Raw genomic sequence first — 14,355 nt, forward strand, 5'->3', positions numbered from 1 at the left:
TTTCGAAAGTACTGCTTGCAGTCTAGACGCTCTTTTTCGAAAAAGCCTCTTTCGGAAGAGGCTTGCAGTCTAGACGTAGCCTAAGAGTGGCCATTGGAGGGCAGCTGCAGCATCAAGACCAGGGCTGGGGCACCACCATCTTGCCTGGCTCCAGTGAGTAACCCTCCTGCTCAAACACAGAGCCTGATACCTCAGGGGAGAGCCTGCAGGGAGACACTGGAGGAGGGGGCAGCCTCCCCAGACAGCCTGCAGGCTAAGGAGGGATACTTGAAGGGTGAGGGCACCCCTGGAGCCACCTCCCCACCATCTACCTGCAGTCTGCAGGAGGGGAGGGCCACTGGAGGCTACCCCCCCACAATAGGCTGTGGGTGGGGGCTGGATAGGAAGCAGCCCTCAGAGCCTTGCCTCCACCTCAACTGTCTGCAGGCCACAGGGAGGGCCACTGAAGGCCAGGGGTAGCCCTTTTAAACAGCTTGCAGGTGTGTGTGTGGGGGGGGGGGTTCAGAAGGTGGGGGAAGCCCACAGAGTCTTGCCAGCTCCTCGCAGCACCTCTCTATACAGGATGCAGTATGGAGGAGGCCACTGCCCCAAGCAAGTCCCCCCCTCCCCCCATCTCCAGCTGGAGCAAGCTGTAGCCGGGGTCTCCCTTCCCAAACATGCTGCAGATGGGGGGCAGATGGAGGGTAGGGTCAGGCTACAGAGCCCCAACTTCCATCGGACAAGTGCACAGACCTGGATTCCCCCCCCCCCCCCTTCTGGGAAGAGCCGCTGTCCAATGAGCACAGCCCCATCCCCTTGATAGGAGCCCCTGGCCAGAGAGCAATGCTCCCAGGAGGAGTGACTACTGGAGCAGCGCCACTCCACCTCTCTCATATACATCCCAGCTGCCTTGACTTCTGCACCCCCACTTCCTGCCTTGAGCCCCCCCCACACCTCTCAATGCCCCTACCCTAAGCCACCCATCCCGTGCCTTTCCTTACCCTCAAAACCTCACCCCAGCCTTCATTTTCCTTCGTTTTAAAAAAATATAATTGCAATAAATCTTGTCCATTTTTCATTTATGCCCCGTTCCCCCCCAGTTACTTCAATTAAAGATCCAAGCAACTCTGGGTAGATTTGCTAGTCGTAAATATATCTATAAAACATTGTATTCACCGGATACCTATATACACATAGGTTAGGGAAACTAAAGTTGAGCATTTCATTTTAACCATGGAAAAATGTAGATTTTTATGTTTTTTCTATTGGAGATTTTTGGATTTTATAATGGAAAACTAAGATCCCAGCAGATATTGCAGAGCAAAGCTGACATTTAATAGAACTGTAGCAAAGGCACTAATCTCTGGAAGTGGCTTTAGCTAAAGCTATTGATTATTCTGTCACAAAAACTTAAATCATTCAGAAATGGAAGATGCTGAATTATAATAGCACACTCAGTAGAAGACATGCTTTACATATAACAATGACTGATCACAGTATTAATTCTCTATTAGTGCAGACACAAGAAAAGCAACAAAAAGCAAGGGATCAATTTCTTTATGCACAAATAACGTCTGATTCTGGAAAGATTTTTATCTTTCAGTATTAGCAGGGATGGACCAGCTAGGGGATACCCAATCACTAAATACTTGTGAATATCTTAAAAAAACAAAACATTACCACACTTGTCCATAGGATCAGGAGTTATCAAACTTCATTGCATTGCAACCCCCTTCTGACAACAAAAATTACTACACAATTGCAGGAGGGGGGACCAAAGCTAAAAGGCATCAGGCCCTGGCAGAGGGCCTATAACCTGAGCCCCACCACCCAAGATTAAGTCTTCAGGCTTTGTCTTCAGCCCTGGGTGGCGAGGCTCAAGCTTCAGCTTAGTCCCAAGCACGCCAGGCCTGGTGACCCCCTTAAAATTGGGAGAACCATTTCCACAGGTATCCAAGTCTGCTATTTCAAGTGAAAGCACATCCATAAGTACTTAACCCCCTTCTGAATCGGGTCACTGAAAATAAGATTGCATAGCTATGCTGAAGATAAATCAGTGTGTAACAGATCTGAAAACAAAGGTATTGTGGTAAAGGGGTGAGTGAAAGAAAGGTTGTCGCATTACAAAAGAGACTCAGGGCATTTATCACTATACTGTCATCTGAGACATTACTGGTTTTAACTTTAGCTCATTGGCAAGACAACCCCTCTGAAGCTCCACCCTAATAGCATATTCAGCTCACAAGAGGTGGGGGCCCTCTTGTTGCTCTGCACTGACTTTTGTGGCTGAGCAAACAAGTTAGTGTTATTGGGCACTAAAGTCTCATGCAACCTATCCAAGGACTAGTGCCATGGTGTGATGCCTTGAGGTGAGCTACAGGAGCCAGCACGATAAAACCTTCTTTAAATAAGATATTTGATCCATGGGGTTCAGTATTATATATCATCTCTCTTCTTCTCAACTTGATTTTCAAATTATTAAACCTGCTGATCACCAGGAAGGGTGACTTGATGGAACCACAGCATGGGAATTACCGATACAGGTTGTTTGTAACTTACCCCAGCAATAACAAGGATTTCTCTGGAAAGCAGTAGTCTGTCAAGTCAGAACTTTTAGCAGTTTGCTCCACACCTATGATAGTGTAGCCTTCAGTTTTCTTCTGCTGTAAATAATCAACAAGCTGAGATGGTTTCACCTGCATGTTAAGAATAGAGAGAAATGTACAAATATTTAAATATTTTGTATATAAAATATAATACCACAAAAGTCTTTTACACATTTCTGAAACTGAGAAAAGAACATTCTTCAGGGAAAAAAAGACTTAAATGTTTAAACTAATTTCAAGACCGTGAGCTTCACAGATTCACATATAAGATAGATAATAAATTTCACAGATCCACACTCAATTGTATCATATGGGAGTGTTACTGCAGATCAAGTGCAGGATAGCTGGTGTTGCCCAAGCTTATGTTTCCAATGCCTCATTATAAATACCCTTTTTAGGAGGAAGTCAGTAACAGAATAGAACTGTCACGAGGTAATTAGCGGATAAAGAAACTATTACATCTCAAAGCTATGGTTGAGATTTTTTTCATTTCATATTCACACTTGTGGGATGTGGCTCAATAACCTAGAATAGCTCATCTAAAAGAACCTGATAGAAAAAGAGCACCCACTGGGACTACACAAGTATCCACTCACAACAACAAATGCTCAGGAACTGACCCGTCAAGAGGCAGTGAGGCTCACAGTTGCCTCATTTCCTCTTGCTAACTGCCAGGTCCTTTTGAAGATGGACAAGTAGTATGAATATGCAGATGCACTATTCTTGAAGAATCAGCTACTGGTAAGTAAAGAACAGTTAAGAGTAACTTTTTGAAGTGACTGTCCACATGGATTCCCCTCTTTGTGACTAACAAAAACAAGCAGTCTGTTTTGCTTGCAGAGGGATGCAAGGAGTCCTACATAAAGAATTACTGTAGGCCAGCTCTATCAAAGAGTGTTGCAAAAAGGCAAGCTGCAATGGATATTTCTATTTTAGGTGTTTCCCAAAGGTTAGCAGTACTAAGGGGCAAAGATCTAACTGGGAATATGCAGAGGAAAAGAAAAGCTGTTCTGACAGAAAATACTATACATCTTTGTAATCACGACCAAAAGCTAAATACATTTCCTCAGAACTGTGCCAGCCTAATGATCTTGAAGAGCAAAACCAAACAAAATATAAAGATTTATTCCATGATGGACTTGTTTATAATATGAAGAAAGGATTTTTCATATAACAAAATGGGAATTAATTATCATCATCAACCCTGGAATCCTTTTCTGGAACTCTCTAGTGCAGAGCAACTCAGCACATGGCCCGTTTGTTTGTGGCTCACGGTGCTGTTTGGGTTTATGAGGGGCTCAACATGTGGCCCGCGGGTGGAATCCTTTGAACACATCCTCCATTGGGAACACACTCCACAACAGCGGGCATCTCCCAGCCAGGGTGAGCACTGAAAGATGCAAGTGGACGGGCTGGCTGGAACAGATGGGTACAGGGTGTCAGTGTGTCTAGTCCCCAGAGAGGAGTTGCTGGGAGTGCCAGGGCATTGTGAGAAGTGCTTTGTATTCATGCCCATCAGTGTAAAAGAAGCTATTTGCATATACTTGCATATATATTTGCATGTATATGCAACCACACTTATGTTGCGGCCCTCAGCATGAGCTGTGAGTATCATTGTGGCCCCTAGGGCTTCCAACATTGACTAGCCCTGCTTTAGTGATTAGCTGATGTGTAAGAAGGCTTCTTCTTAGCATGCTTGCACAATACTTCTGTCTGGAACCTTGAAATACATTATTTCATTTTCCCCTTTATGTCTTTATAGACTAAACTTGTCAGATATCACAGGCCAAGGCTCCCAAGCAGTGTAAAATCTATCATTACTATAGTGTTCTGCATAGACTAGATACAGAAAATGCTGAAATGCAGATCTGATGGGTCATTGATACAGAATGTTGTATGGTTTTGTAATTAACAAAACTATTTTAAAGGATTGACAAAATTGTGTAAATACAGAGAATTCACTCATATCAGAAATACAGTTTTCCAGGGATTAATTGTAAATAGACTCAGACTACTATAAACAAAGTTGACCTTGAAAATGGATATCTCTATATAAAAGACTACAGGCTTGCATATAGTGTTTAGTATTGTATCTTCTTTCTGAAGCAGGATGCCCGTATTCTGATAAACAATAGCAGTGTTTCCCAAATGGTGTTCCGGGGAACCCCAGGGTTCCACAAAGTGAAAATAAGGGTTCCGCGAGAAAATTCCATTACAATAACACATTATTTAAAAAATAATAATTAATATTAAGCATTTATGAATTTTATTTAAAACAATTTTCATTTGTGTTGATCTCATGACCTTGTTTAGCATTGCTTTATTATTATCCTTACTTATTTGTGGTCTACTTTTTCAGCTATATATATAAAACTGCTATTAGGGGTTCCACAAAATTCTTTTGAGTTTAAAAGGGTTCCGTGGCCAAATAAAATTGGGAAACACCGAACAATAGAAAAGGCTCTGAAATCTACCTGGTAAATTAGTTTCAGGCAAATTGAGTGATCAATGGTTCTCATTGTCATTAAAAATAATAGGCTAAACAAGAAGGCTGTGTCTAGACTGGCAAGTTTTTCCGCAAAATCATATGCTTTTGCGGAAAAACTTGCCAGTTGTCTACACTGGCCGCTTGAATTTCCAGAAAAGCACTGACGATCTCATGTAAGATCGTCAGTGCTTTTCTGGAAATACTATGCTGCTCCTGTTCGGGCAAAATTCTTTTTCTGAAAGACTTTTGCACAAAAGGGCCAATGTAGACAGCACAGTACTGTTTTCCGCAAAAAAGCCCCGATCGCGAAAATGGCGATCGGGGCTTTTTTGCGGAAAACCGCATCTAGATCGGCCACGGATGCTTTTCCGCAAAAAGTGCTTTTGTGGAAAAGCATCCTGCCAATCTAGACATACTTTTCTGAAAATGCTTTTAACGGAAAAGTTTTCCGTTAAAAGCATTTTTGGAAAATCATGCCAGTGTAGACACAGCCGAAGAGATTAACAACATTTAAATTAATCAAGTTTTATAAAAGAATTTTAAATTCCAATATAAAATCACCAGCTGTAAAATACTACAGATTGAAGCTCTCTAGTCCAGCACTCTATGTCCAGTCCGGCAACATCAATGGTCTGGCATTATTTTAGTTAGCTGGATATCCACTTATCATGGGTGTGGCCAAATTTTCCACGATCCCATAAAGTTTGTTTACAGCCACCAGTCCTGGCTCTCAGTGTTCTGTGCTGTTATTTAGCTCTAATTTATCCCTAAAGTTTTCCAAGAGCCCAGTAAGCAGTGGAAGAGTTGGTAATGCTTCTAGACAATATTGACCTTCTGTGATTTGACAAATTTTCCGGTTTGGCACCGGTCAGGTCCCAAGAGTATTGGATTGGAGAGGTTCAATCTGTAGTCAAAGTATGCTGTAAAACAAGAGGCCATTAGTACAATCTGTTTCATTAACACAAAAATAATAAACAAGCCAACCTTTTAAAGACCATTACAAGGATTTTCAAAAGCAGTAGGCTAATGCAGAAATATTTGATACTATCATGAAACAGAGAAGTAGGTACTTATGCCAAATGGGTAAAAATTAGTTTTTGAGAAAAGCCAAAAAAGTGAGATTTTTTTTTACTTTGGGACATCAGTTTGAATTAATTTACATGTATAATACTCCTTACAAGCAAGCAGCTAAAATACTTTTTCAACCCACCTCAACAAGAGGAAGCCACTGTTCTGCAGAAACACTGAGATATTGAAATTGCTTATCATTTATATAATGAAGACTGCCAACAACTAAAGCAGATGCTCCAAATATTTCACTTGTACGACACAAACCTAAAAATAAACATAAGATTTAAAATATAAAAATTACCATAGTTATATTGTTTGAAGTATTAAAGTACATGAAAAAGAGAAGACAATCTGAGATCAAGAATCTCCCGCAATATAAACATTTGCCGCTTTAGCTCTCTAATTTTAATCAACAGGGATATTTCCAAGGGCTCTTCATGCATGTTCCAAAGCATGACACTTTCAATATCAGCAGAAAGAGGAAAAAGCCTTCTTTAAGCTATCAGTAAGATAGAAATAAACAATCCCACCCATACCACCATATCCTATAAAGTATTCTGCAGTATTTACTTCTGTGCAATGGGTCAACATATATATGAATAAACTGGATGTCTTAGGTAAATTATAGGCTTCTCAGCATGACATTAAACCGAAGCAAGGTAACAGAGTGGCTGATAGGGGACTTGATTAACAACAAATTAAAGATGGTGATATAATAATGCAGTATAGCATGGAAAGTAGATCCTTTCAAATTAACTTGATATATTTTTGATAAGATTACAAATTTGATTAGTAAATGAGTAATATTGATGATGTAATATATTTATGGCATTTGACTTGGTACCACACAACATTTTGATTAAAAACTGGCTCATTGATAGGTCTCAAAATGTAACTATAAAAGAATCACTATAGGTGATCGTATATCCAATGTGGTTCTTGGCCCTGCACTATGTAACATTTTTATCAACGTCCTGGAAGAAAACATAAAATCGTCATTGATGATAAAATCTACAGAAGACACAAAAATTGAGGGTGTAGTAAATGTCAATCAGATGAGTTGGTTAATGAGTGCTAATGACATTTAATAATTAATTTAAAAGTTGTCATCCTTCAAAAAAAGAAATGTATCACCCTATTATAGAGGGAGACAGATAAACTGGGTTCATTTACAAGTTCAATACTATCAATTTAGGTTTGAATAAAGATGTTAACTGGTTAACGCACTACAAAGGCAATTTCCCTGCCTTTGATATGCGCATCTTCACATCAAATACTGTGAATGAGACACACTCACCTTGACTTAGCTTCATTAATACTGGTCTTACAATTGACAGGTAACCTTTTTTGATGTTATACCCCAAATTCTGTAATTTCCCCTCCAACTCATCTGATGAAGTGGGTTTTACCCATGAAAGCTTATGACCCAATAAATGTGTTAGTCTCTAAGGCAGTGGTCCCCAACGTGGTGCCCGTGGGTGCCATTGCGCCCATTGGGGCATTTATATGCGCCCGCCGAACAATCTGGACCAGCACCGCCCCTGGGCGCACGGCATATGCGCGGTGCCGGCCCTGGGCGCGTGATTCATGAGCGGCCCCTGTCCCGGGCGTGCGGCACATGTACGGTGCCAGCTCGGCTGCCTGGCAGCCCTAAAAGGTTGGGGACCACTGCTCTAAGGGTATGTCTAGACTACAGGGTTTTGTCAACAAAAGTGGACTTTTGTCGACAAAACTATACCTGCATCTACACTACCGCCGAGTTCTGTCGACAGGAAGTCGACAGAACGCGGCACTTTTGTTGACAGTGGTAAACCTCATTCTACAAGGAATAATGCCTTTTGTCAACAAAAGGCGCTACTGCATCCACACTGTGCTTTTTCAAAAGAGAGCGTCTAGACTCTCTGTTGACAAAGCAGCTTGCTTTGTTGACAAAACTGGCTGTAGTCTAGACGTTCTTTGTCGACAGAGGCTTTGTCGACAGTATCTGTTTACAAAAACCTGTAGTCTAGACGTACCCTAAGGTGCCACAGGACTGCTTGTTGGTTTTACAGTTACAGACTAACACAGAGACCACTCTAAGACTGCTAACAAATTTTCCATGGACACACTTGCAACATAGCACCAGTATGCTTGGTTTTTTTTTTTTTTTTTTTTTTACTTAAATCCGATTTTTTTAAATAAATTAAATATCTCTTGAAAAATAAACAAATTACATTTGAAACTGTGTCAACCTACATAAAAGCCTCAATTTAGTATAATATACCAAAATCATCTAAATTAAATACAAAAAATAATATTTAAGCACGTTTGTTGTCAACATTTTGAAGCAAGTCAAACCCCTGAACTGGTGATAAGACCCTAACTGAGCACCTGGAACTAGAGTTTATCAAAGTGCTTTCGACAAGCAGTAGTTCCTATGCATATTCAGAGTGAATATGTGCTTCATTTCAGTTTATTCAACTAATTCAGTTCAATGACTAGTTCATTCAAAGTTAAGAAATGGTCAGGGAACTGAAAAAGCAGGAAAGCTTATTTTCTTCTTCCAATCTATCAATAAACACTAGTTGTGAGAGGATGAGATTACAAGTTCTAAACAACAAAATCAGTTGGCTTTAAAGGCAAAATATGTTGTGCTAAACATACATTCTTTATGTATCCTGTACATTTAGGATAGTTTTATTTAACTAATAAACATCTGAACATACTGTTTTTATAATTTTTATTTAATTCCAATTTCCAATGCAAATCCAGTTTAAAAAAATCTCCAGTAAAAAAAAATCAAATAAATAAGACATGTCATTCTTTCATCATTCCAACAACAAAAGATGTAAAGATTAAGACTCTGAATAAACATATATTGAGCTATGTAGTACTTAAATGATGTGTATCTAGCATATTTTCCTGGTTAGCAAAAAAAGTACCAAATTATGCCCACCAGTGAGAAAAGAACGGTTACTTACCTGTAACTGTTGTTCTTCGAGATGTGTTGCTCATGTCCATTCGAAGTAGGTGTGCGCGCTGCGCGCACCACGTCTTCCGGAGCGTTTTCCCTAGCGGTACCCGTAGCGCCGGCGGGGCGCCCCGTGGAGTGGCGCCGCCATGGCGGGGCATAAGTACCCCTGCCGGCGCTGCCCCACCTCAGTTCCTTCTTGCCGGATATTCCAACAAAGGGGAAGTAGGGTGGGAGTCAAATGGACATGAGCAACACATCTCGAAGAACAACAGTTACAGGTAAGTAACCGTTCTTTTCTTCTTCGACTGGTTGCTCATGTCCATTTGAAGTAGGTGACTACCAAGCTAACCCCAAGGAGGAGGGGTCGGAACAGTCATAGCACCAGAGTCATAAAGGAAGGTGAACAATAAACAGATTTATTTGAACAAATAAACAGTGACAAGTCACCAACCCAGAACAAGACACCAGATCTATATATTTACATATTTACATCACAGATTCAAGGACTGCAGAGCCCATCCTTGCATCCTCCCTGGCCTGTTGAGGTAGCGCATAATGTGTTGCAAACGTGTGGAGGGAAGACCAGGTGGCTGCCCTGCAAATTTCTGTGATAGGTACTTGGGCACCAAAGGCTACCGAGGACGCCTGCGCCCGGTAGAGTGTGCCTTCACTCTGGGTGGGGTTTTACCAGCCAGTTGATAACACTCTGCTATACACTGCACCACCCATCTTGATAACCTTTGCGTAGAAATAGGTGAACCTTTTCCCTTATCCCCAAATGCAACAAACAATTGTTGGGATTTACGGAAGGGCTTGGTTCGGTCAATATAAAAAGCCAGCACTCGCTTGGCATCCAATCCAGGGAGTGTAGAACACGCTCCTTAGGGGATGCGTGAGGTTTAGGGAAGAACACCGGTAAATAAATCTCCTGAGATAGGTGAAAAGGAGAAACCACCTTCGGGAGGAAGGTTGGATGAGGCCGTAGCTTTACGTTATCATGTGAAAAAACAAGGTAGGGCGGCTCTATAGTCAGCGCCCTTAACTCTGATACTCTTCTAGCAGATGTAGTGGCTACTATGAAAGCAACCTTCAATGAAAGGTGCTTCAGTGAGCATGTAGCCAAAGGCTCGAAAGGAGGGGACATAAGCCTGGGAAGGACCAGGTTAAGGTTCCAGTGAGGGTATGGGGTCCTCACCGAGGGGTACAATTTCTCCAAACCAGTAAGAAACCTTTTAACCACCTGGTTAGAAAAAAGAGAGGCTCCTGCCGTACCCACATGGAAGGCGGAGAGAGATGCCACATGGACTTTAATAGAAGAAAAGGACAGGCCAGAAGAACGGAGTTGAAAGAGATAGTTGAGAATAGCTGGAATAGGGGCCGAGGACGGTTGTACTCCTCTCCGGGACACCCAAGACGAGAAGCGCCGCCACTTGGCAGCGTACGACCGTCTAGTAGAGGGCTTCCTGCTGCTAAGGAGCACCATCTGTACCTGTCGGGAACATTCCTTCTGGTTGGTTCAACCACGGATAAACCAGGCCGTTAGGTGAAGAGACCGGAGATCCGGGTGAACCATTACCCCCCCGTCCCAAGGTTGGGTTAGCAGATCCCGAACTGGAGGGAGTGCTATAGGGTCTTGGGTCAGCATGTCCACCAGGATGGGGAACCAGAACTGTCTTGGGCCACCTGGGGGCTAGGAGGATGATCGAGGACCTGAAAGTTCTCGCTCTGGTCAAAACCCTGGAAACTAGTGGAAATGGGGGAAAAGCATAGAGAATGCCCTTTGGCCACACAGTCGTCAGGGCATCCCCCAGGGAATATTCCCCCAGCCCCAGCAGGGAACAGTAGTTCCTTCACTTCGCATTGCGTGCCGAGGCAAACAGGTTTAGGCGGGGATAGCCCCACCTGCGGAAAACCTGGCTGAGGACAGAGTCCTTGAGCGACCACTTGTGGGCTCCAAAGGATCTGCTCAGTGTGTCTGCAAGTAGGTTTTTGCACCCGGGGAGGTACTCCACCTGAGGCGTGATATTGTGCATGACACACAGATGCCATAGATGCAGGGCCTCCTTGCATAGGGGTGGCGAACGTGCCCCACCCTGCTTGTTGAGGTAGAAAACTGCTACAGTGTTGTCCATACGTACCAGGATGGAGCGGTGGGAGAGCCTCGGCAGGAATGCTTCGCAGGCCATCCTCACCGTCCGCAGTTCCCGGACGTTGATGTGCAGGGACCGTTCGGAAAGGGACCAGAGACCCTGAGTTCTGTGGCACCCGAGGTGTGCACCCCATCCCAGGTCGGACGCATCGGTGACCAGCATCAGCGAGGGGGGAGGGGCGTTGAAGGGAACCCCGCTGCGCACCACGGATTCCTGGGTCCACCAGAGTAGGGAGTCCAGAATGTCCGGGGGCACTGATACTATGGAGTCCCATAGACCCTTGGACTGGCAGAAGGCCTTCGCCAACCATGCCTGCAGAAGTCTCATCCTCATCCTGGCATGTCGCACCATGTAAGTGCATGCGGCCATATGGCCCAGGAGCCTGGAGCAGACCCGAGGAGTCGTGATGGGGGACCAGGTTAGTTCTGAAATCAGCTCCACTATGGAGAAGAACCTGCTGTGGGGCAGGAACGCTCTTGCCACCTTCGCATCGAGGAGGGCTCCCACAAACTCTATGCTCTGGGAGGGGGTCAGGGATGACTTCTCGACATTTATCATGAGCCCTAACCTTAGGAAGAGAGCTCTTATGAGTGATATGTGACCTTCTACCTGCTCGTACGAGCCACCTCGGATTAACCAATCGTAGAGGTACGGGAACACGTGTACCCCTCAATTGCGCAGAAAGGCGGAACCACAGCCATACATTTTGTGAATACCCTTGGTGCAGTATATAACCCAAAGGGGAGTACTGTAAACTGAAAATGGTAACGGCCCACCATAAACCGGAGGAACCTCCTGTGACCGGGCCTGATAGCCACATGGAAATAGGCGTCCTTTAGATCGAGAGTCGCGTACCAGTCGCCCAGTTGTAGCAGTGGGATGACCGAGGCTAAAGTCGCCATTCTGAACTTGTGTTTTACCACCGCCTTGTTTAAGTATCGAAGGTCCAGGATAGGACGGACTCCCCCTTTTGGTTTTGGGACAACAAAATAACAGGAGTAAAACCACTTGCCCCGCAGATGCAGGGGGACCCTTTCTATTGCTCCTTTTTCGAGGAGTACCCCCACTTCCTGAAACAGGATGTGTTCATGAGGGGTGTCCCTTATTAGGGACAGGGTAGGGGGTTTTGAAGGCAGTGGGCCCAGGAACGGGATAAAATAGCCCGAATGTACAATGTTCAGGACCCAGGCATCTGATGTTATTCGGGCCCATGCCTGGGCAAAACGGGAAAGCCGGGCCCCAAACGGGGGGCCAGGGTGGCAGACTGGTATGGGACTCTCGAACGCCATGTCAAAATTGAGGCTTGCCCTGATTGGAAGGGCCGTGGGGACCTGCCCGCTGGGAATCTGACCTGGGGCGACGATGTCGACCCCTAGGTCCTTGAGGGTGCGCAGCCCACGGGGGACCTGGGGCTGCGCTCTACCCTGCTGCCTAAACGGCAGTTGTCGCCGCTGCATGGCACCATTTGTGGCACCGGGGTGCCTAGGCCCGGTTCCGGCTGCGTCGCCAGTAACTGCAGCACCGAGGTGCTCAGGCTCGGTGTCGGTTGCGATGCCTGGAGTAGTGGCACCGGGGTGCCTAGGCCCGGTGCCGGGTGCGCCGCGTGCAGCTGCGGCACCGGGATGCCCAGGCCCGGTGCCAGTTGCGCCGACTGCAGCTGCGGCACCGGGGTGCCCAGTCCCGGTGCCAGTTGCGCCGACTGAAGCTGCGGCACCAGGGTGCTCAGGCCCAATGTCGATTGCGTGGCCAGCAGGTATGGCACCGAGGCGCTCAGACTCGATGCCGACTGAGTCGTGCCCGACTGGAACAGTACTGGGGTGCCCAGGCCCGGTACCGGGGTAGACCACTGGGTCGATGCCGGTGCCAATGACGGCACGGAGACGGACGCCGACTCCTGGGATGCCACATGGCCATGGGAGTATGGCACCAGTACGGCCAAGCGGCGCTCTGGCAACTTGGAGAGCAACGACCTGCCATGGCTCGAAGCTCCCTGGGAATGACGACTCGGTGTCGTGAAGGGTGCTGTAGTAGTAGCGGGAGCCGACCCCACCGGGGTTGGTCCCGACACATAAGCCACTGTAACATGCCGACCCTGGCCATGCCAGGGCGACGGCGGTGCCCTCCGAGCTTCCACCGTGGGCGACCTCGACCCGTCCGAGTCAACCGACGATGGCGGGGAGGTCGTAAGGCTTATTAGGTCCTGCGCCGCTTCAAAGGTGTCCGGCGTAGACGGGCGATGAGAGGGCAGGCGGCCAGGGCTCGCTAGACCCCCTCGGTGCCGACGGTGCACCGAAGGGGAAACGCGTACGGTGAACTGTCGGTGCGGTGTTCAGCCGACGTCGGCTTCTTGGACGGAGACCTGCCCCGGGACTTCTTCACCCTCTTAGATGGTGGAGAGTGAGACCGGTGCCGGGATCTTGACGTCGATGCCCGAGGCCGGTGCGCTGTGCACCGCAGGCTGGTCCGGCGGTGCCGGTTGAAGCGCCGTCTCCATGTGGAGAAGCTTCAAGCGGGAAACTCTTTCTTTCCTCGTACGAGGCTTGAAAGACTTGCAGATTTTGCAGGCAATTGCCAAATGAGCCTCACCCAGACACTTAAGACAGCTGTCGTGTGGGTCGCCCCTGGGCATAAACTTCCCGCAGTCAGCGCACGTTTTGAAGCCTTGCGGCCCTGGCATTCCTTATCTCCAAAGGGGGAAGGAATAAAAAACAAAAAACCTAACTATCTAACTACACAACTATTTACAATGTGAGAAACGGGAACCATTAACTATCTAAGCCTAACAGCTATAGAGAGAAAGATGCTCCAACGACCGACACAGCGGTAAGAAGGAACTGAGGTGGGGCAGCGCCGGCAGGGGTACTTATGCCCCGACATGGCAGCGCCACTCCAGGGGGCGCCCCGCCAGCGCTACAGGTACCGCTAGGGAAAACGCTCCGGAAGACGTGGTGCACACGGCGCGCACACCTACTTCGAATGGACATGAGCAACCATTCGAAGAAGAACCAACCTTTAAGATAATTAAACGATACAAATGTAAAATAAGTGTAATTGATTACTGAAATCAAAATTTCCTGCTTACTGATTTAAATCATGACTAAAAAAAAT

At 45.9% G+C, this 14,355-nt stretch overlaps 1 protein-coding gene across 1 annotated transcript in view; it reads right to left on the bottom strand.

The window, feature by feature from the left end:
• TARBP1 (tRNA guanosine 2 -O-methyltransferase TARBP1) overlaps positions 1-14,355 on the bottom strand; it is a 101,190-nt gene that overhangs the window by 1,790 nt on the left and 85,045 nt on the right. The window contains exons 28-29 of the mRNA XM_075924760.2: positions 6,284-6,408; positions 2,539-2,675 (exon numbers count right to left, since the gene is read on the bottom strand). Of these exons, the coding sequence (XP_075780875.1) occupies positions 2,539-2,675; positions 6,284-6,408 (262 nt within the window). The remainder of the gene's footprint in view (positions 1-2,538; positions 2,676-6,283; positions 6,409-14,355) is intronic.

This window comes from Pelodiscus sinensis, chromosome 3, assembly GCF_052426305.1.
Source record: "Pelodiscus sinensis isolate ZL-2025 chromosome 3, ASM5242630v1, whole genome shotgun sequence".
Classification (NCBI taxonomy): domain Eukaryota; kingdom Metazoa; phylum Chordata; order Testudines; family Trionychidae; genus Pelodiscus; species Pelodiscus sinensis.